This window comes from Drosophila kikkawai, chromosome 2L (assembly GCF_030179895.1).
Source record: "Drosophila kikkawai strain 14028-0561.14 chromosome 2L, DkikHiC1v2, whole genome shotgun sequence".
Lineage (NCBI taxonomy): Eukaryota > Metazoa > Arthropoda > Insecta > Diptera > Drosophilidae > Drosophila > Drosophila kikkawai.
In genome coordinates, this window is record NC_091728.1 from 12,244,467 (window position 1) to 12,265,592 (window position 21,126).

General features: G+C 44.6%; 7 protein-coding genes across 9 annotated transcripts in view; 3 read left to right on the forward strand and 4 right to left on the reverse strand.

Annotated features, from left to right (window-relative positions):
- Window positions 1–9,468, reverse strand: part of LOC108082809 (carbohydrate sulfotransferase 4) — a 31,821-nt gene extending 22,353 nt beyond the window's left edge. Inside the window, exon 1 of one of the 2 annotated variants that reach the window (XR_011445616.1) lies at window positions 8,192–9,468. Coding sequence is in view for 1 of the 2 variants with exons in the window: in XM_017178368.3 (XP_017033857.1) it covers window positions 8,192–9,159 (968 nt within the window). In the remaining variant the exon portion in view is untranslated. The remainder of the gene's footprint in view (window positions 1–8,191) is intronic. The other variant, XM_017178368.3, reaches the window with a different exon arrangement.
- A 370-nt stretch (window positions 9,469–9,838) lies between these two features.
- On the reverse strand, window positions 9,839–11,374 carry LOC108082776 (carbohydrate sulfotransferase 5). The gene is made up of 3 exons (XM_017178309.3): window positions 10,652–11,374; window positions 10,420–10,596; window positions 9,839–10,359 (listed from the first exon to the last, which is right to left on the reverse strand). Exons 1-3 carry the CDS (start codon window positions 11,239–11,241, stop codon window positions 10,029–10,031), a joined length of 1,098 nt encoding a protein of 365 aa, XP_017033798.1. The 5' UTR covers window positions 11,242–11,374; the 3' UTR covers window positions 9,839–10,028.
- A 277-nt stretch (window positions 11,375–11,651) lies between these two features.
- Window positions 11,652–17,385, reverse strand: LOC108082773 (coiled-coil domain-containing protein 102A). Of its 2 annotated transcripts, XM_017178306.3 has the most exons (8): window positions 17,088–17,385; window positions 16,959–17,029; window positions 16,856–16,895; window positions 16,260–16,780; window positions 15,660–16,200; window positions 13,245–13,411; window positions 12,481–13,117; window positions 11,652–12,302 (listed from the first exon to the last, which is right to left on the reverse strand). In XM_017178306.3, the coding sequence occupies exons 1-8, from the start codon at window positions 17,226–17,228 to the stop codon at window positions 12,294–12,296; spliced, it is 2,127 nt and encodes a 708-aa protein (XP_017033795.1). In that variant the 5' UTR covers window positions 17,229–17,385; the 3' UTR covers window positions 11,652–12,293. The 2 variants fall into 2 exon arrangements, with proteins under 2 accessions (XP_017033795.1, XP_017033796.1); XM_017178307.3 differs by lacking the exon at window positions 12,481–13,117 and having other exon boundaries at window positions 17,088–17,375.
- LOC108082774 (glutaryl-CoA dehydrogenase, mitochondrial) lies at window positions 13,949–15,527 on the forward strand. The gene is made up of 2 exons (XM_017178308.2): window positions 13,949–14,511; window positions 14,634–15,527. The coding sequence occupies exons 1-2, from the start codon at window positions 14,043–14,045 to the stop codon at window positions 15,425–15,427; spliced, it is 1,263 nt and encodes a 420-aa protein (XP_017033797.1). The 5' UTR covers window positions 13,949–14,042; the 3' UTR covers window positions 15,428–15,527.
- A 67-nt stretch (window positions 17,386–17,452) lies between the features above and the next one.
- Window positions 17,453–18,171, forward strand: Phf5a (PHD finger protein 5a). Its single transcript, XM_017178314.3, has 4 exons — window positions 17,453–17,615; window positions 17,678–17,868; window positions 17,932–18,017; window positions 18,086–18,171. The coding sequence occupies exons 1-4, from the start codon at window positions 17,564–17,566 to the stop codon at window positions 18,090–18,092; spliced, it is 336 nt and encodes a 111-aa protein (XP_017033803.1). The 5' UTR covers window positions 17,453–17,563; the 3' UTR covers window positions 18,093–18,171.
- On the reverse strand, window positions 18,112–19,213 carry epsilonCOP (coatomer subunit epsilon). Its single transcript, XM_017178310.3, has one exon. It carries the CDS (start codon window positions 19,107–19,109, stop codon window positions 18,189–18,191), a length of 921 nt encoding a protein of 306 aa, XP_017033799.1. The 5' UTR covers window positions 19,110–19,213; the 3' UTR covers window positions 18,112–18,188.
- Window positions 19,214–19,799: 586 nt separating this feature from the next.
- Window positions 19,800–21,000, forward strand: KFase (kynurenine formamidase). Its single transcript, XM_017178311.3, has 2 exons — window positions 19,800–20,005; window positions 20,065–21,000. The coding sequence occupies exons 1-2, from the start codon at window positions 19,879–19,881 to the stop codon at window positions 20,838–20,840; spliced, it is 903 nt and encodes a 300-aa protein (XP_017033800.1). The 5' UTR covers window positions 19,800–19,878; the 3' UTR covers window positions 20,841–21,000.
- Window positions 21,001–21,126: the final 126 nt, after the last annotated feature.

The following is a 21,126-nucleotide window of genomic DNA, read 5'->3' on the forward strand; positions in this document are numbered from 1 at the left end:
AATGCAGTCCAGAGACGACGCCCACATGTCGGACAAGATGCCGTGCCCCCGAAGCACAGACAACGACGTCGATTCGAGTTTTTTTTTTCACTTTTTTTCGCTTTCCCAGGCAAGGATCATTTAAAAAGTAAAGTGAGCGGGAGGAGGAACTTGCCCCACATGCATAAATAAATGGCCACAGACTCGACTTAAAGCGGTCCAAGGGGGCCGTGGGGTGGAGCCCATTGCAACGGATTTCCGACAAAAAACAACACCGAACTTTGGTTACAAGAACCAACTTCTCTGCAGAGCGAAAAAACGAGACTGAAGACAGGAAATTTGTTTCGCGTTGGATACGCTCCCTTAAAAAAAAAAAATTAAAAAAAAAAAAACAAGAAATAGAGAGCATAAAACAAAAATGAGCTTAGCGAAAATGTTACGGAAATATGAAAAACGAGGGGAGTGGCAGAGGAGATGTGGAAAAGATTATAAACAGTTTCGGGCGAAAAACTGAAAACGAAAAGTTTTCGTTCAAAATGGAACCAAATATTTGTGCTGCTAAAGTTTTTCTTACGGAAATTTGGTACAGATTTTTAAGAACAAGCTGACCGGTAGGGTTGGCAGAAAATTGAACCCAAATTTCGATACATAAACGATATTCAAGAAAGCGATATATGTGCAATAAATCGATATTCTGTTTGATAGAATTTTGCTTAAACTATCATTGTTGGAAATAAATATAAAAAGTTATTAAATTCAAAAGTTACAAAACACAAAGTAGCTCTTTTAAATATCCGTATTATAGTGCAAAATATTGATGATATTTTATTTATTTAAAGCGCAACATTTTTATCGATACATTAATCGAACCTTTCCCTTTGAAATACATCCTAGTATTATATGCACTTACCACAAATTAAAATTGCACTTAACTATTTATTTAGTTTCCATAAAAATACTTCCATATTCGTCTGATTAAAGCAAAACAACATGAGATTCTTAAACATTAAAATCAATTGTGCAACTGTGCACTTTTATGGGTCATAAAATCTTACCTAACCGAAGGCAATTGAAAAACTTTCCCAAAGGCCACATTTAACAAATTCCAGAAACGAGAATAAAAATAATCAATTGCATTGGGGCACAGAGAGAAAGATGATAAACGATGCTGGGGCAACACTGTTGAGTCGAGAGAGTGAAAATTGTTTAAGCGCGGCTGCCGAAAAGTTCCGGCTTGTTGGCAGCCAAAGAAAACTTTACATTACAAGCTCTGTGAAATTCACATAATTATGTTATTGAAAGGAAAGATGTGGAAAAACAGAGCCAAACAAAGAGGAAAACAGAGCTCACAAATGGTAAGGTGAGGTTAGACACAATGACATTGACGACAACGACTGCATTTCCCCGCTAAAAATTTTCACAGAAAAGAAATTGAAGACTTTCTACGGCGACGCCGATTCATTCTACTATGGCTGCAATTAAAAGCGGGCAAGGTGAGAGCAAAAGCAAAAACTGCAACAGAAAAACTTTTTCCCCGTCCATTAAAAGAAAAATAAATCCACTTTTACTGCTCAACTTAAGGAGAATTGGGATGTCAGAACGGACCTAAGCTTGTGATTAAAACGAAATCAGTAAAGAAATAAATGTAAATGAAATGCTATCACAGGAAATAGTATTTATATGAAAAACTAAGTCACTTGAAGAAATACATTTTCTACACAAAAAAATGTTTTAGTCTAAAATAAATCAAATAATATAAATTTAATTTTTATGTTTACAGGCAATGGGAAAACTTTCGAAATCCTTTGCAATGTAAATCATAAAATTTTGCCAAGACTTCAGAGATGGAAGGGGGAAGTACACTGCCAAAAGGTGTGAAAATTAAATCCGCAAACTGCAACTGCGTTTTGCCCAGAGTTTGTGGCACCATAAAGGTCACCAAGAGAAACAAAAGTTGTAAAAATTCGCATTTTATGGGTTTACAAAGTTTGGTTAGTTTTATTTTGGCATTACGGTAGAGCTTTCTCTTAGCTATTTTTGCTTTTGAGCAGGCTTCAAGGGTGGTCCTAGAGCCAATTAATATGGAAGAAGGGTAAATATAAGTGAATTACCAATTCTGAAGGCAATGTTGGCTAAGAATAGAACTTCTTCTTTATTTATAAAGATTGATTTAACACCTTTCGCAATCATTAATCGTTAGCGAAACCAAGTTTCCCATTATTTGACCAAAAAGCAAACTCATTAGGTAATGCGCCAACACTTTTGGCCATTGCCACACCACACCATCTGCGCTTATTTGTTTATTTTTAAATGCTGACAGGCAAACTAGCCAGAAATGCACAAAAAAAGATGGAAAAGAAGTAGAAATATATCCGAGTTCTTTATTTCCCCCAGCAGCTGTAAGCAGAACTTCAATCAGCGATACATACTCAGGCCTTGAGCAGAGCTTTTCGGTTTCTAGTTTTTGTGTCAGATTCCCTCTCTGGGTTTCAGTTGCGGCGTACAATTACCGGGCGGAATTTATGGCCGAAACGTCGCGCTGTAAATCTTTAAGTAGCCATAGACAAGGTTCGCATCGCCTAATGCGATTTGGCCCTCTTACCCCCGGACTACTGCAACTTTATGACATTAGTTTTGGTCGTGGTTCTCGGGACAAGCTGGAGACCTTCCTCCTCTCCATTCCACTCCACTCCACTCTACTCCCCTAAGCCATGCTTCATCAATTTTCTGTGCGTTTCGGGGCAACAGATGCTGCGGTCGCATCGTTAGCTGCATTGAACTGATCGATTCTATTGATCGATGAGCTGCTTTCAGCCACTAAATCATTGTGATTTTCACACGCTTTGCGGGGCTCTGACCAGAACCAGGCACTGGGCTGCAGTAGAAAGAAGACCGCCAGTTATTACAGGCCCCCCCGAAGCGATTGGCTCTATTTTTTATGGTTTTATAGCGGGGAGGGGACTTGGTTACAGTCTGTTTTTGTTGGATGGAATATTTAAGTTTTTCCAGAAGCAGAAGGAACAGCATTATTTCCATAAAAGAACTTATCATTGCCTCTATTAGACTCCAATTAGAGTGAGTTGTATAATAATGGATATATATTTCAAAATAGTCTTCAGCATTTATATATCCAGATTGCATTTCACTATACAGTCAAACTACACTTAGTTCAAAATAAAAACTCTCAATTCATTTCCCCAGCATACATTTATTTCCACAACTATTCGAATATTATTATTCATGCAGCTTGCGCCAACTGGCTTAACTGGTTTCTGGCCAAATTTCTATACTTATCATTATTTGCCATTATTATCATCATCCGACGCCTCATCAACTTCCACCATAAAGAGGAAAAATAAGTAAGCTACAAAAATCCAGCAATAAAACCAGGCAAACCCAGCACTAGCTACGATTTTAGAAATTATTTGTACGCCCAAACACCGAAAAAAAAGCGAAATTTCCAGTACATGTTGAGGAGAAGTAGCTAAAAAAAAAATCAATCACTTTCACTGCCGGCCACGAGAGTTTGTCATAGTCAAGTTTCTGGTCGGGTCTACTCCGGGGTCTCTGGTCGCTCGCTCCTAGCTCCGCGTTGTACCGACAATTTTTATTGCTGCTTTTCACCCATTTACGCCGGCGATCTCTACACGTACCAAAACAACAACAGCAACAGAAACAGCAAACCAACAAACACCAAAAGCAAAGAAAAAGGTTTTGGCTTAGCCACCAACGAAACGAGTTTCAGTTTTTGCGAATGCAATAGGAGACAAAGTTTGGGGCACAAAAAATAGTATAAATAGCCAGAGACCCAATACTCTCCCTGTTGATGATTGACTACAAAAATGTCGGTCAAATTTGGCATAAGCTGGCTTTACTACAGATGCTTAAGTGGAATAAGTCTTTGTGCTAAATTTTGTATTTTTATTTATTTATAAATCTTTTTAACGAACTAATACGGTAGTTACAAAGATAAAAGAGATACAAAACCATTTTGTCAAAGATATTTTTTGTATAATATTTCTGAAACTGTAAGTTACCAAAAAATATCCTATTATTCTAGTTTCCCAATATAATTTATCTAAGTTCCTGAAGCAAAAATGTTAAACAAACTTAAAACTTAACTTTAACATCAATCTCTAAATTCTCCATTTCCCTTAAGGCACACAAGGATATCCACTTTATGGAAATACCCCTTAAAAGTGTAAAAAAGAGACACCCGCACAGAGAGCATGAAAATTATGCTACTCGAACGTTCAGTGAACTCACGATCGCTCGCTTTCGTCGCCCCGCGTCGCCTTCTGGGTGCTAGCTTTGTTGTCAAAACTGTCAAGTCAAAAGTTCAAAGCGCTAACAACAATGTTAAACGGCCCAGAATGAGGTCTATGGTGCAATAGGCTTCCAAGAACCAAGCTTTACAACAGCTCAAAACTGCGGGGTCTTGACATCTAGCGGCTTCTAACGGCCTCCCGCTCCCGCTGCCTGTTTGTCTCTGTGCCTCTTTAAAACGCAGCTCACAAAAGTTTTCGAGTTAATGGCCACTTTGCTCATTATAAGCCAACTAAAACTGACTGGGGCCCAAACTCTTTGTGGTTTCTGTGGTTCTTTCGGCTCTTTTAGCCGCCACTGGATGCTCCTCTCTCTCTAGGAGGAATTCCGCCCAGAGGGCCTGCGCTTTGTGCGGCCTGCGGGCGCTTTCAATTTTCGCAAATTTTAATCTACTTGATGCCAAAAACGGCTCAAAGTTAGCGGCCGCAAAAACCCCAGTCTGGAAAATTGAATGGAAAACTAACTGAGGAGGCTTTTCAGCAAATACAAGTAGTCTAATTGAATCCCTATATAAATCTTTTGCAAAAGACAATATAAATTACTCAGCTAAAATTATAAATTAAATGTATTTGTCATAAAATAAAAACAAAGCTCTTTGCTACGCCATATAATATTCCATTATCATTTGACATTTTACCAATCAATTCCCAGAAAGAAATAATAATAAATTTGGAAATAAAACTCGGAATCAGAAGAGTACAACAAAAAAACCAACTCCCCTATTTCGTAATTCATTTCATTAAACACATTCCCTTCCTTATCGCCGCACACGGAGAGCGGGAAAAAGTCTATGAAAAATGGCATAAAAATAATGTGTGATTTATAAATAAAATGGCCATTCGGCATTAAATATAAGAGCCCGTCCATCGTGGCGTATACGCGATGATGATGAGGCGAAAGGTTCGGCCAGCTCGTCTAGTTTTCCAAAAACTTCTGGGCACACCCAGCCCAGAGGAAAAGCCAAAGCAAATCGACAATTAGAAGCCAAGTTAGCGGCCGCTTAGTGAGTGAGTGAGTGAGTGACTCACCGAGCATGGCTTTTTGCCCCACAATGCGCGCACTGACCCAAATTGGGGCTAAGTGAGCAGCGGCGAGGTGCCTGGGATTATGTTGGCCGCAGAAAACATAAATCCAAGTGCTGGTCAACATTTCCGGAATTTTGATGCATTTCACTGGGGGGATAGCGGGGCCAGGCATGCGTTAATAGAGTGTGAAAGAATTTTTACTGCAGCCCGCAAAGTGGTAAACTAACAATTGAGTGAGTGCCAGACGAAACCTTAAGAGCAAAGCTAATTTAAGAAGGTATTCATGGAAGTAAGAGGGTATAAATGGAGCCATAAAACAAGTAATGGTTAAGCAAAGAGTTATTAAATTTAAAGGCTGAAGTTTCATTAGCCATTTGATGGAGAAAACCAGGTTAATTTTAAATTATTTTGATAAGAAAAATCAAAAGAATGCATAGGCTTTGTTTCTATATTAGTATTGATATTCCAGTTTTTATGTTTTGTATTACCCAGACCCAATATAATTTTAAAAAATCAACTAAAATCATAGGGAATACATGGCCTAAACCAAACAAAAATACAGACCAGGCCAAAAGAGAAATTCCGCAAGCTCTACTTGAAGTGTCTGGTAATTTACTGGCTTAACTTCCGGGTGGCAGACTGCTAGAGTCTAAACAAACTACGTTCGGTTCATGATTTAGTGTGTTAATTGTTTTCTGTCTTGTGGTACCGGAACCACAAATCGGACCCGTTGGGGGGAAAGGAGGCGACGCGAACCAGCTCAGCGCCAGTAAGCAGTAAATATCCATTAAATGACATCAAACATTTCTTTTTGGCATTTGTTAGCCCGGCAAAGAATGCCTCAAATGACATTTTCCACTCGGCAATTTTATCTCCATCAATTCGATTCGTTTATTTATTGAACTGAAATCTGTGCACAAATGTCAGTTTCGCTCTCATTGATTGAAATTTGTTTTTGGGAATCTTTTGCATAACATTGACACAACTGAGCCAACACAAAAGCCGGATCTAATACATATTCCCGATGTCCTTACATAGCGGCTCCAAATGTAATCGAAACCACAAGAGGGTTGGACAGGGGGGGACCACAAAGCCAGGACCCTCACATCAATCAAATACATTTTCGTTTTTTGTTTACTTTTGCTGGTTTGCTTAGCCGAAGAGATTTCTATACACTAATTTTATCGATTTTTGCCTTTGTTGGCCAGCTTACATTTTAAATGGGAAATTATGTAAATGAAACTTTTGTTTGCGGCATTTGGGAAATGCCTGAAAAGGATTTGATTTCGATTGTATTGCCAAAGGATTTGCTCTGAAGGAGAAAAGTGTTTTTCGCTCAGCCAAAAGCAAATACTTTGAAATTGATACTTGAGAATGTTTGACTTTCCGTAAGTAACTTTTCTTGGGGTCTAAAGTAAGGCAACGAGCAACGCAGCCGTTTGAAAAGATATCAGAAGCTTATAACTGATAAATCAGAAAATTCATAGCACTAGACTTTAGTATAAATTCTTTGACAAGTTGTAATGGCGCCCTACTAGATTATTTTTTTAATTTCTAATCGGAATTCTCTGTTTTAATCACCTACTTATTATAACGCAGTTCCGGCGATAACAAAGACCATGTCAGAAATGGCTGGGAAGTAGCTACTAGTAGTCAGAAATATAATCTTCACAATCCTCTATCTACTTTCCAGGAACAAAGGGTCATTATCTCTTTTGAAAAGCTTGGAAACCCCTAAAAGTAATTACAGTCATAAAGAAAAAACGATAACGTGATTGTCTTTGGGAGTTAAATCAGTAAAATGACAGACATGTATCGATTTTAAATTAATTGACAGAAATGAATTCATAAATCGAAATCAATTAGCAGAAGTCTTGTTTCAAATGTATACAATGAGAGGTTAATGATATCCATTTATGAGATAACATAATGCTGAGAATTTCTTAAAAACAATCGGCTAAACTTTGTTTTGAATGTACTATGATAGTGTGTTTGTTTTGCCGCACAACAATTTGATAAACATTCTTGGTTGATAAGCTAAAAGGCTTGTCCGGCCGCTAGCTAAGGAAGTAATGTGGCAAAACTATGGAAATAACGTTCAAGACTTATCACAAATGGGGGCCTTGGCCTGCTCGCAGATAAAAGCTGAATGGATGAATTGAGAAATTGTTGCGGCAATTGAGCGAGTGACAAAGTGGAAAAACTGCAATTTATACGATAAAAAAAAGAGTCACAGACCGGAATGAGACAAAAACTAATGGCAAGAAATGATTATTTATATAAATTTAAGATGAAACCACAAACGTTTGTTAATATATGAGTATAATAAATCAGTCGATGAAGATTTTAGAAAATGTTTAAATATTTTAATGTAATCCCATAAAAATTGGGATCTAGTCAAGATTTTTGACAGTTATACAAAAAAAGTGAGTTTTTATATAATTAACAAAAAGTCAAAGTTTTGGCAAAGGTTTCTATATCCTCCGTATTTTATTGGATCCTATTAGATCCCTTCCTTTCGGTTATTCCTACGTTTTACTACAAGATCAGTAAAAATTACTATATTTATCTATTCCCCCGGTATCTAAATATATAGTAATATTTTACACAGAAAATCGAAATAATTTGGCATATTAAATGAGTTAAATTCAAGTTAAGGACAGCCGGATATAAAAACGTTAAATTGCACTTCGACACAAGCAATATTTAGCAACATCTCTGCACTCCCACTGAGCTGCTCTCCCTGCCTGATTTCACGAACTGGGCCTCCGCCCAAGCACCTCGCCACGGCAGATCGCCCGCCTGTCAGCTTATGACTCTCGCCTTTCACTTTCTTCCCGGATATGTTGCGGCCCACTCACCTTTGGTCCTCGAGCAGCTTCTCGGCCTGTGCGAGACGCAGACGCACCGTCTTCATGCTCTGGATGGGGAAGAGGCGGCAGAAGCGCGTGAGGAACGCGGGCCGCCAGCAGAAGCGCGGAAACTCCCGACAGACGTCCCACAGCCGTGTGTTGTGCTCGAAGAGATATGTGTGCGTCTTGCCGAAGTTCAAGTAGTCCAGCATGTCGGCGTAGTCGCAATTGAGCAGGTTCTTCAGATTTTGCACGGCCAGCTCCTGGTCGTCCGGATCCCGGATCTGCTTGATGCCAAAGTCCAGCAGGGGTTCGTAGTGGTAAAAGTTACCCGGTATCGAATTGAGTATATCGCCCAGGAAGGTGGAGCCGGAGCGCCACGATGTGACCACCACGCTGCGCACCGGAGTGCCGTTCGTCTCTGGCGTCATGTCTGCCAGGCGCTCGGCACCGCCGCGCGGATACTCGAAGTTCTCCATCTCGGTTAGGATGCGCGACCGTTGAGCCGACAGGACATCCACTATAGTAGCTGTCAGATTGTAGACGGCCGTTTGGGATGGCTGCTGCTGCTGCAACTGCTGCTGGAAGCGGTCGTAGAAGGCGCTACGCGCCAGGGAATTGGACGGCCCCCCGTCGACGCCATAGGCGTTGCCAGGGCCGCCACCAGCACCCGCTCCCGCACCCTGATCCCGGCCAGCGGCCTGGTTGAACGGAGTGGTAAGCGGACGGTGCTGGGTGGTGGCGATCAGCAGCAGGATGCACAGGCTGCTCACGCCGCAGATGCCGATCAGATTGGCCCTGCGCGACATTCGGCTGCGTCGCCGCTTTCCGCTCAAGCTGATGCGCTGCTTAGCGCGTGTCCTGCCGGGATCGACGGGTCCGGGTCCGTTTGACGCTTCCGCCTTTGCGTTAAGCAGCGCGCACGACTCCAAGTCCAGATCGAGGTCCACGTCCGCCTCCGAGCCCGCTGTGCTCATTGGACGGGGCGAGGAGAGGCGCTGCTCCTGGCTAATTGCTGGTGGCCACTGCCCAATAGGTTAGCCAATGGCCAATGGCTAATGGTAATGACTAATTGGCGATGTAACGAACGCAACGCACTTGGCACCGCTCAGCACTTGCACATTACTGGCCCGCTGGGTCGCTCCCACACGCACATAGTTATCGCCCGCGCCCTCAGCTCGAGAGCATCGCAGAGATCGCTGCAGATGTCGCGTATTATTATTATCTTTGTTTTCCAGAGCGGTGTTTTTCCGCGACGCGACCGACCGAATGAAACGATTGAAAACAATAAAGTGACCAGATTAATCTTTGACTGTCCTCCTAAAAAATCTCACAAGTTGAAATTTCCCCCTAGTCTAATTGGAAAAAGCTTGAAAATAAGTGTGACCGTTATCTGAACGATAAAATACATTATCGATGTCGAGGGAGATGTAGGAAAATCGAAAGCAAAAACAATCGGCGCGATTTTTAATTTTTGTTTATTATTTTATAACGGTCCTTTTAACTTTTAAAATAATGTTAATAATTATTTTATTGTTAATCTTAGCTTCTGTTCTAGCAACGATCAATTTATGCGGTAATTCATTTTTACCCGTCTGATTTAAACCAAAATAGATTTTAAATAAACGCACAATTAAAAACCAAAACAATAACAAATTCCCCTAAAGAAATGCTTAATTTAATCAACTTATGCTCACAAGATGCGTGCTCACTAACTATTGTACCATAAATGTTAAACTTTCTTGTTAATTTAAACCCCTTAAATGTTACAAATTGATGTTATGGTTGGTTTGTAAGTAAACTGCGCTCCAGAAATGTATACTAACGACGTTCCAAACACCTTTACTTAGGCCTTTCCCATAAACGGTTCAAAAGTGTCGGCTGAAAAGTGCTCAAAGTCCTGGATAATACGATAGTCCCAGAGCTCCATGGCCTCGGTACAGACATTCTGGACCGCCTGGATGTCTGCCAAGGGCATTTTGTGCATCCACTCGTAGGCTGGCTGGATCGAGTACTTCCAGGGCAGTTCCCAACCAAGCGACTCAACGACTGGCTCACTGCGGGAATGAAGTCCGCGAGTTTTGGTCTTGGGTCTCTCCATTGGTATTCCGTAGAAGTCGAAGGCCAACTTGATGCTCTCCTCGGGATGCTCCAGCAGATCTTCGTAACGAATGATTCTGGGATATGGGAGAACCACTTCGATATGGATCATGTAATACATAAATAAAGATACATACTCGAAGCGTCGCGGATAATTCTTGACCAATGTCTCGGCTATCTTATGATCGCTGACCATGTCTTTGCAAAGAGTCTCAGCCTCGCAGTCCTCTTCGCCCACACACCATTGGCGCTGCTTGCGCAAATACATAGTTCCACGAGGATCGCGGACCAGCAGCAGAATTCGCAGATTCAGCCTACGGAATTCCATTGGAGGAGTAACCCAAGAGGCCCCAAAAATATTACACTTACCCTTCCTTTTCCAGCAATGAGACCAGGTACTCAAGCCTCATATTGTATACCGCCATATTGATGAAGGGATGCAGCTTGCAGACCCCAGCCATGGTCTCCGGATTCCAGCAGTCGGCCAAGCTATGTGTCAGGCAGGTTTTCGACTGGGCCCCGTAAAAACGACGGAAGATAGCCGATCGCATACCCCAGTGGATCATCTCCGAGGACTTGTTGTAGTTGCAATTGTACAACGCCACCAGTTCGTCCAGCACCTGGGCCTGATGCTTGTGCGCGGTACTGCGGTTGTGGTAGGCAATCAGCGGAGCATAGTGCTGGTAGCAACCAGGCTGGTGGGCCAGGTTGTCCAGAAGAGTGAGGGCTCCAGAGCCCCGGAAGGAGACCAGCATTGAACGAAGCGGCTGGCCCCCCGTCTCTAAAGTGTAGTTGCTCAAATTGCCCAGGTGACGCGTTTTATAGGCCACCAATGCCCGCTGCAAGGTCACAACGTCCGGCATCAACGAGGGCAGCAGGATGAATACGAAGAGTACGTAGGTCACGTAGACGCATACGCAGATGCCCGTAAATTTGGTTGCTCGCGATAATTGCACCATGATTATAAATTAATTTATTTTTTTGTTTTCCAAAACTTGTAACAAGACAAAAAATTTAAAAATAATTTTCAATGTGTCGTTTTTCTGAGAGCCGGGTTCTAGCTACTGTGAAGGTCCAACCAAAGCCAACTCGGATTCCCCTTCCGGAGACAAACAATACAAACTTTGGTTGCTTAATATTCGTAACATACTAGCTTTATTTGCATATTTTGTGTATTTAATATAAGTAGTTTTAAATAAGAGTAAAAATGATTATTATTCACGAACTAAACCGCTAAGATTACCATGTTTTGATACGTAAATATTTGTATTTTAAATTTGTTTTCATGTATTTTGTATAAGATCGAATATGCTGCCAAAAAAAACTACAAGTTTTCCAAAAATGTTTAGAATATAAAAGAAATTCGGACTAGGATCAAAGATAATCGTTTAATTTGGTCAGCAGCATATTGCTAATGTCCTATTAAATCTCGTAAAATTTCTATAGATCTCTGGCACTAATTTTGTATTCCGCAACAATCGAACACCTGTATATTATGCTTCAATACGTATATATGTTTTGTAGGTATATCTGATGTAAAGTCTGTTAATTTGTTTAATCAAGGCAAAGGGTTTTCGATGAGGATGATGAGAAAGACTCATGAAGCAGTTTGAGAAGTTATCCTTAACTTAAATGGAATATTGTTCAAGATATAAGCTTATCTTTTGATGGGAATTAGTGGTGCAAAATTAAACATATCTTAATGCTTACGTAAGTAATTGTATAAGGTTATAAATTATTTTCGATTTTGAAATACGTAATCGCGAATGTTGTTACTTAGGTACTTACAAATCAACTAAGGAACCAGTTGGTAATAGCCCCAAATATAAGCTAGGATAATGGTTCATATTTGGGACTCTGATGCTCCACCAACTTTAAAGTACATATTTCCAAATGAATACTAAATGTGTAATACCATTAGCTGTCCGTCCCACGAATGTCTTGGATCTTTAGGTCTCAATCGCTGTTGCCCTCAGTCTCATCGTCCAGCAACAAGCTTGTCGAACCATAGCTACGGAGTCTGAAAAGCAAACAAAATTAAGGAATTATTTTTGTACATGATTAAATTGAGAAAAGAACAAAGTAAATTAATAAACAAAATATAAATTTCACCTTTTTCGGATTAACACAAATAAATAATATAACGAAGAACAAACCATAAAAAGGAAGCACATTATTTACACCGCCTACAATCTCACCTCATCATCGGATACCTTGAGACCATCAAGATTAATGCTGTTCCTGGCATAGCCCACCCCTGCCGACTGCTCCTTCTCATGCGCCTCGTACAGCTGCCGGTTTAGCTCATCCTTGCTGGAAGCGTTGCTGCTGCTGCCGCCGTTTGTCATTCCCTTGAGCGGCAGAGCGAGATTCGCCCGGCTGGCATTGCTGCCAGCACTCCCATACCGCCCATTTCCGGATCGCTGTCTCTGGTGATGGTGGTGGTGCTGTCCGTGGGGATTATCGAACTTTTGCTTGGCCCGCTCAAACTCTAGATTTCGCGACTTTGACTCGAAGATGTTCTCCTCCAAATGCGTGGGCTTGGCATCATAGAATGCCGCCGCTGCTGCAGCTGCCGCCGCCGCCGAGGCAGCAGAACTGCTCTGCTGCTGCTGGAGAAGCGTTCGCTCCGTGTGACTTGACCTCTTGACGGAGGCAGCATGATGAGCCGCTGCATCGCTACCATTGTGGGAGCTCCTTAAGCCAGCCTGCGAGTCATCGAAGATTTGACGCAAGTCGTTAATGTTCGGCAGACAGTCGTTGGGCAGCTCCACGGCTATTTTATTCCTGAGCTGCACCCCGCCCATTCCCCGCAGCTGTGGGCTCGGGGCACGTCTGGTGTTTAGTGGGTTAGGAGTTGGGTTAGTTAATAGTTAGCCAGCACCATTGAAATATTAGTTAAAGTTAGACTTGCTCAAAGTTCTAATAGGTTTAGTTGTAAATATATTTTGAAGGGGCTTACCTATTCTGTAGATGCTGAATCTGCATCTGGAGGCCTTCTGTCTGGCCCACAAGCTCGTCATTGGAGCGCTGTAATCGCCGCACTTGGTTCACCGCCGAATCCAGCTCGTCCTCAGCTCCAGCTAACTCTCGTTTCAGCTCCTCAACACGCTGGCGAAGGCGTTTGACCTGAAACACGGAAGATTCCACATAATTTAGAAATTATAAATTATAAATTATAGATATAATAATTATTATTAATTATAGAAACTTTATTCTTCCTTTTAAACTCAGTAATAAATACTGTCAACAACCTTTTATAGCTACAAAGGTAACTCATAACTGGTATTCCTATGCTTCGAGATCTTTCACTGCACCCGAAGACTTCGAGCTGTCCCCATCCCGCATCTTCCCACTCATCTCTAAGCACTAATGGCAGTAAATGGGGCGTATCTTCTGTCCCCCAGTGCCAGTGATAAGCAGAGCCGACCCCCGCCAAGCTGCGATAACACTTGAAAAGTTTCCTTCACTCTTGGTTTCTATCGTCAAGTCACAAATAAATGCGATAATGCGAAAAATTTAGAGCCGCTAGGGACAGATTACGATCAGCGGGCAACAGAACAACAATATTTTGTTTCGGGTAAACAAAAACCCAGAAGAACGAAAAGAACAGCAGGAGAATCGACTGCCGAAAGCTTTGGCTCTCGCTGCGGCCGGGAGCTTTCTTCATCATTCTCTCGTCGAACGTCGTGCCGAGCAGCTGTTCTGCGGAGAACCGGCTGACTTTTTGCAAACCAGAAACACACAAAACTGTAGGAAAATGATTGCGCAAAGTGTAATCAGCAGACTGAGTTCCTGCGCCCGCCGCCTGGCCAGCTCGAGCTCCAAGGCCGGAGCAGCGGCCAAGTTCAACTGGCAAGATCTCCTGAACCTGGAGAGCCAATTGACCGAGGAGGAGGTGGCCATTCGGGATGCATTCCGTGGCTACTGCCAGGCGGAACTTCTGCCGCGCGTCAAAATGGCTAACCGCCTGGAGCAGTTCGACAAGAAGATCATGGAGGAGATCGGCAGCCTGGGAGTGCTTGGCTGCACCCTGAAGGGATACGGTTGCGCTGGGGTCTCCAGTGTAGCCTACGGTTTGCTCACCCGCGAAGTAGAACGAGTGGACTCCGCCTACCGGTCTGCCGTTAGTGTCCAAAGCTCGCTGGCCATGGGCGCCATTTACGACTATGGCAACGAGGAGCAGAAGCAACGCTATCTGCCCAGCATGGCGCAGGGCAAGCTAATTGGTAGGTCCACACCATGGAATTAAGAATTTCATCTGTATTACGTAAAGGACCCTGGTTTTTTACTATTTCCTCAAGAAAATATAAGCAAATAAGTAAACGATAACTCTCATCACTTTATCCAGGCGCCTTTGGACTGACTGAGCCCAACCATGGCAGCGATCCCGGCGGCATGGAGACCCGCGCCAAGTACGACAGCAAAAGCAAGACATACATCCTAAGCGGATCCAAGACATGGATTACCAGTGCTCCCATCGCTGATGTCCTGGTCGTTTGGGCCAAGTGTGAAGATGGCAAGCTCCGCGGCTTCCTGGTGGACCGAAAGATCTCCGGCCAGGGATTAGACACGCCCAAGATTGAGGGCAAGTTCTCTCTGCGCGCCTCGCCCACGGGAATGATTCTCATGGACGATATCCGAGTGCCGGAGGAACAGCTGTTGCCCAATGTTGTTGGCTTCAGTGGACCCTTTAACTGTCTGAACAATGCTCGCTACGGTATCGCCTGGGGCGCTTTGGGTGCTGCCGAAGCCTGTGTAGAAATCGCCCGCCAATATACCCTAGACCGGAAGCAATTCGGACGGCCCTTGGCCGCCAATCAGCTGATCCAGAAGAAGCTGGCCGATGCCACCACGGAGATCGCCTTGGGACTTCAAGCCTGTTTGCACTTGGGACGCCTTAAGGACCAGAAATTGCACACACCCGAGATGATATCGATGCTGAAGAGGAACAACACCGGCAAGTCCCTGGACATTGCTCGACAGATGAGGGATATGCTGGGCGGCAATGGCATCAGTGATGAGTACCATGTGATTAGGCATGTGATGAACCTGGAGTCGGTCAACACCTATGAGGGAACACACGACATACACGCCTTGATTCTGGGTCGCGCCATCACCGGACTGGCGGCCTTTGCCAACTGATTCCCCCACTTGGTGGAGGGGTGTCACTGAAGAACTTTGCATTTACCAAACTGTTCGATGTTCGCGTGTTTTTGTGAATAAATGTCTTAATTAAATCCAATTAGGTGGCCAATGCCAGTCGAAATCTTTGATTAGTCTCCTCTCTCCCAGTTTCCTTCACCTGATAAGCTGATATGCGCAATCTGCTTCATATATATCATCCGATAAGGTTTCGGGCTGTGGATTAACTCACCTCCGCCTCATACTGCTCCGCACGGCGCACGGCATGGCCCAGTTCAGTGTTGGTTTCGGCCAGCAGCTTTTTGAGCTTGGCGTGCGACATCTTCACCTCACTTATCTCCTTGTTGCGCTCGGAGAGCTCCTGCTGCAGAGCTCGCACCTCAACGTCGTTTGCCTGCATGGGACGGCACTTGCGGTCGGAACGCTCTTGGTAGTCTCGCAGCTCGGCGCGCAGCTTCTTGTTATCCCGTTCCATGGCCAACTTCTCGGATTCCAGGCGCTCGCGCTTGCCCCATTCCGAGGCATTCTCCGCCTGCAAATGCTCCAGCTCGGTGCGCAGCTCTGTAAGCCTGCGCTCCAAGTTTTCACGCGCAGCAATCTCCTCCTGCAACGAGTTGTTAACGATACGCATCTCGGCGCGATGCTGCTCCTGCAGTGTTAGAAGCTCGCGCACAGCCTCTTGCTTGGCGGAACGCATCTCCTCCTGCCGGCCGCGCACATCCTGGATCTCCAGCGATAGCTTTTCAATGCTCTTGTGCAGCTCTAGCTTTTCACTAAACGAATAAATCGAATTTGAGACAAGGATTACCGGGAAAGCTCTATGTTTACTCACTCCCTTTCCGCCTGAAGTGTTTTCTGCGCCTCGTCGAGGCGCAATTGCAGCATGGATATTTTCTGCATCAAGTAGTCCTCGTCGAAGTCGTCCTTGGAGAGCTGCTGAATCAGGCGCTTTTCTTCGGCAGCCGCTGCCTCATCCAACTCCGTCAGATGCTTGGGCATGGCGCCCTTCATAGCAAACTCCTCAATGTCCAGGTCCTTGACATCGTTGGGCAGCTTTGTGACCAAACCGTCCTCGCTGTTGATATTTTTCAGACCATCCGAGGAAATGTCCGGCGAACAGTTGGCGTCGCGACCATTGGCCTCCGCGTCCTCGCTGGTGTCGGCACGGTGGAACTGGCCGGCGTGCTTCATCATCAGCGTGTGCACCTTCTCCATCTCCTTCTTCAGCTGTGTGATCTGCAGCTCGAGATCGTTCTTTTCCCGCTTCAGGGAGTGTGACTCCTTCATGGCGACGTCCAGTTTGACGCTCAGCTGCTTGGACTCTTCTCTGGCCTTGTTCCGCTCGTTACGCACCTGCGGAAAGTGAGAAAAAGTTTTGTTATTGGACACCGGCGGTATTGACCCAACGGGAAGCCATGGCAACCATACCTTACTCCACTTCTCTCGCCAGTTGGCGGTGCAGTCGGACCTGGAAGGCGTAGGGTTGTGTGATTAAGAGATAAACCGTTTTCGCCGGTAGCGCCGTACTCACCACCACTTCATGGTCTTCTCCATCTGCGCCGCCCTGGCTCGAGCCTCATGCAACTCCCGCTGCCGCTGGGACTGGGGGAAGAGAAGAGTTTTACATGTGCGGATTGGAGGTATCAAGTTCGCCACAAACCTCTCGCGCTTCCCACTCGGTCTCGCCGTATCGGGCCGACATGGTGGTGCCCATGACGCCCACATCGTTGGCCATGGGGCGTCTGCTGCCCCCCACCGGTGCAGCAGACGCACTCTGCGTGGTGGATGCCGCCTGTGACATTTCGCTAGTGGATGTTTACTGGTTGGTCCACACTTTCTAGCTGCGCTGTTGCATTTTGGGGAGTTAAACCTGCACTTTTTAGTGGAACAAAAACACGGAATACAGAAAATTGCAGTGGGCATTCGCCTGTAAACGTCAACAGCTGTTGTTTACGAATCGGTGTGAATGGTAAAAATTGCAGTGACATTCGGCTGTATACGTTGGTATTTGGTATATCGTATCGGACGGACTGCGGTCACACTGGAAACACTTCGCGAACGGTCGCACCAAAAGAACCGCAGCATTTTTCCAGAAATTGTTTTCCCCTCAAAAATCAAGGAAAACTCGATTAAAACATGGCCAAGCATCATCCGGACTTGATTTTCTGCCGCAAGCAACCCGGCGTGGGTGAGTTCTCACACAATACCTGCATAATTCAGTCTCTAAAGCGGTTCCTTTCAATGCGGCAGCCATTGGACGGCTGTGCGAGAAAGACGACGGAAAATGTGTGATCTGCGACTCCTACGTGCGGCCCTGCACCCTTGTCCGGATCTGCGACGAGTGCAACTACGGCTCCTATCAAGGCAGGTGCGTCATCTGCGGCGGTCCCGGAGTATCCGATGCATACTACTGCAAGTCCTGCACCATACAGGAGAAGGACGTGAGTTGAGAGCGAATTTAACAGGACGTTTCTTCTGATAATCGAACACTTCTCATTTTGCAGCGCGACGGATGCCCCAAGATCGTAAACCTGGGTAGCTCCAAGACTGATCTGTTCTATGAACGCAAGAAATATGGCTTCAAACAAAAGTAAGCATCTAGCAGGAGCTGGCCGCGAAAGGAGTCCCACTAACTATAGTTTTACATTTTCTTTACAGCTACTGATGTCCTCTCCACTACCTCGTACATTGCTAATACATTTTTATTGTAATTTAACATATAAACATAGGTTTGGATAAATGGATGTTTGGAATTTCGTGCTTAGATGGTTAGGAGCTTTTCCTCGCCGCCGATGTCGTATTGCAGACAGAGGCGGTCGAACTCTGCCGACTTCTTGTCCAGATCGGTGATAAAGTCGCTCTTAGGGTAAAACTGGCGAAGCTGCTCCAGGTTCCGGGTGACAGACTCTGCCGGCTTGCCCGTGAGATGGGCCAGCACCATGAGGTTGATGAGCGTGTCATAGTCGTTGTGCTTCTTCAGCAGCGATTCGCGCAGGACGGCATCCGCCTCCTCGTACCGCTCGAGACCCAAATGAACTACCGCCTGGCCGTTCAGCAAAGCCGGCGTGGGCTTGAATTTCTCACAGAACTCCTGGTAGATGTGGAAGGCGTCCTGCATCTGTTCCGTGCCCTGGGCGAGGGCTACCCACGCCTGGGCGAGCTGCGTCAGCGTGGCATCGTCGCTGATCTCCTGCATCTTGGCCACCAGCTGCTTGGCCAAGTCCACGCGCTGAAGGCGCAGCAGGCACTGCACGGACAAGGCCATGGACTCCAGATTCGTAGATCCATGCAAGATTTTCAGGGCGTTCTCGAACTGTCCGTCGTGGCAGTAGACAATCGCGGTAGCAATGTGCCAGAGGTTGGTCTCATCCTCATCGCCAGCCACCTTGTCGGTGAGCTTCTCCAGCAGCTCCTCCGTGCGGGACGGCTGCTCGAACGCCTCGTGCACCAGCCGCAGGGCCTGCAGGGGTGTGGAATTGTTCTCCTTGATGTCCGAAGCCACAATGCGCCCGGAATCAATGGCCAAGTAGGAGAGGTACATGTAGGACAGCAGTTCCGATCCGGCCGTTCCCTGTTCCGGGAGCACAAAGTTGATCGAGCCCATGAAGTTGCCGACGTAGTACTCATTGCGGGCGTCGAACAGCGCCGAGTTCGTGTCCTCTTCGTTTTGCTGTCGGCTCATTTTATGATTTCAATGGTTTATTGCAAACAAAAATCGAAATTGTTATTTTGGGTGAGCTGGCTTTTCGTCGAGTTGTCAAAGTGTGGCCGTAGCGCATTACTTTAAAATCCAGCATTACAGTCTGTGCATGATGTAGCCAAATAAGGTGGTCTCTTAATCATCACAATGAGTGCAAAAGAGAGGGTCTCAATCTAGTGAGTGCGAGCGGAACGACAATCTAATTTGTTGATTAGGTTTTTTTTTTATAATAAAAGAAGTTAAAATTTCTGTAAAATTTAATTTTCTAATATGTTGAGTTGGATATAAGGCGTCGTTTTTCTTTTTTTTTGTTAAGAGTCATTTATTCAAATTTTATAATATATTCTTATCTTGAAATAGAATTAATATCTTATATAGGAATCTCTTTTGAGTAAGATACTGATATTGCTGTCTCTTTCTAGCGATTGATGCTCTGAGAGTCCCTTGTAAAAAGTAACGGACCACCTTTAATTTTTTCACCATCTAGCCAGTGCTGTAAAGGCCGTCAAAGACTTATTTCAGAACATATTTGTAAGTATTTCAAAGTAAAAGCTCAATAGTCGTTAAAAGTTAACTAAAACAAGGGCGCTATCCGGTTTGACCAGTTACCAGTAACTAAGCTTCCATATTGCATTACAATTGACTGCAATAAGGTCGATTTGCAAAAAAAGCTGTTGCTGGTCCCACTCACCTTTGTATTACTACTCCTAATTTTGAACTCAACAAGTGTTTTTTCAGTTTCTTATCAGTAATGTACAATCCGAAAAGCCAGGACCTTGACCGGGAGTATTTTCCTAGTTATCACACTACCAGGTTTCAAAATGAGCCGGAACCAAATTTGGCCGTTGTAGAGCATTTTATAAAAGTAACTCAACAGCGTAAGAGCAATTAATTAACTTTAAAACCGGACCAAAATTAATAAAACGTGCCTTGGCAGATGAAAGGGACTTGACCGAGAATCGGAACATCATCGTGGAAAACTTGCGCTATGGCGAAGGGCGCCGAGTTGTGGATGTCTTCTCCGACAAGAATACACCCGTCCACAGTCCACTTTTAGTGTTCGTACATGGCGGCTACTGGCAGATGCTGGACAAGAGCCACTCCTGCTCCATCGTGGGGCCACTGGTGCGACAGGGAATCCGTGTGGCCGTTATGGATTACAACCTTTGCCCCGCCGTGAGCCTCGAAAAGCTAATGGCGGAGTTCGTTCGCTTCCTCGACTGGATTTTCAGATACGCCGAGCTCACACAAGTTATGGAAATAACATTCGTCGGGCACTCGGCCGGCGCTCATTTGCTGTCCCGGATCCTCAACTCACCCGAGGTGGTCAGTCCCCAGCGGAGCCAGATGTGCTGGGCCCTGGTCTTCATGTGCGGCGTGTACGACTTGAGGGAGCTGTACAATTTGGAATCGGTGAATCCCAAAAACATTCTGGACATCGACGAGCGCAAAGCGGAGAGCCTGTCGCCCATGCTATGGTCGTACACGGATGTGGGTGGTTGGAGATCGACGCGGATCTACGTATTGGTCGCCGAGCACGACAGCGTCACCTTCATAGAGCAGAGTCGGCGCTTTAGCGAGGTTCTGAGGAATGCCGGCTTCCAGACATCGTTTAAGGTGTTTCAAAAGTACGATCACTTCGACATCATCGAAGAGACGGCCATTGATGACTCCGATATATCCCGGTATTTGCGCAATATCCGGAATGAATAACCCAGTTGTTCAGTTATTTCATCGTTATTTTACTTTGTAAAACAAGCTTAGCCTAGTAGTAAGTATGTATACCATATGTACACTAGCATATTGTGACTTACTGGTACGGGTGCGGGCTCTGCAATAAATTAGCGTGGCTTGGAGAAACTGAAAAAACGAATCTGACACGGGACTAAAGTAATCTTTGAACGCACTTGAACTAAAATACCAATAAGAAAAAAATGGATAATAAATGTATCATTTGGCTTCAAGTCAAATTGAAATAATTACTAGACATGCGATCTCT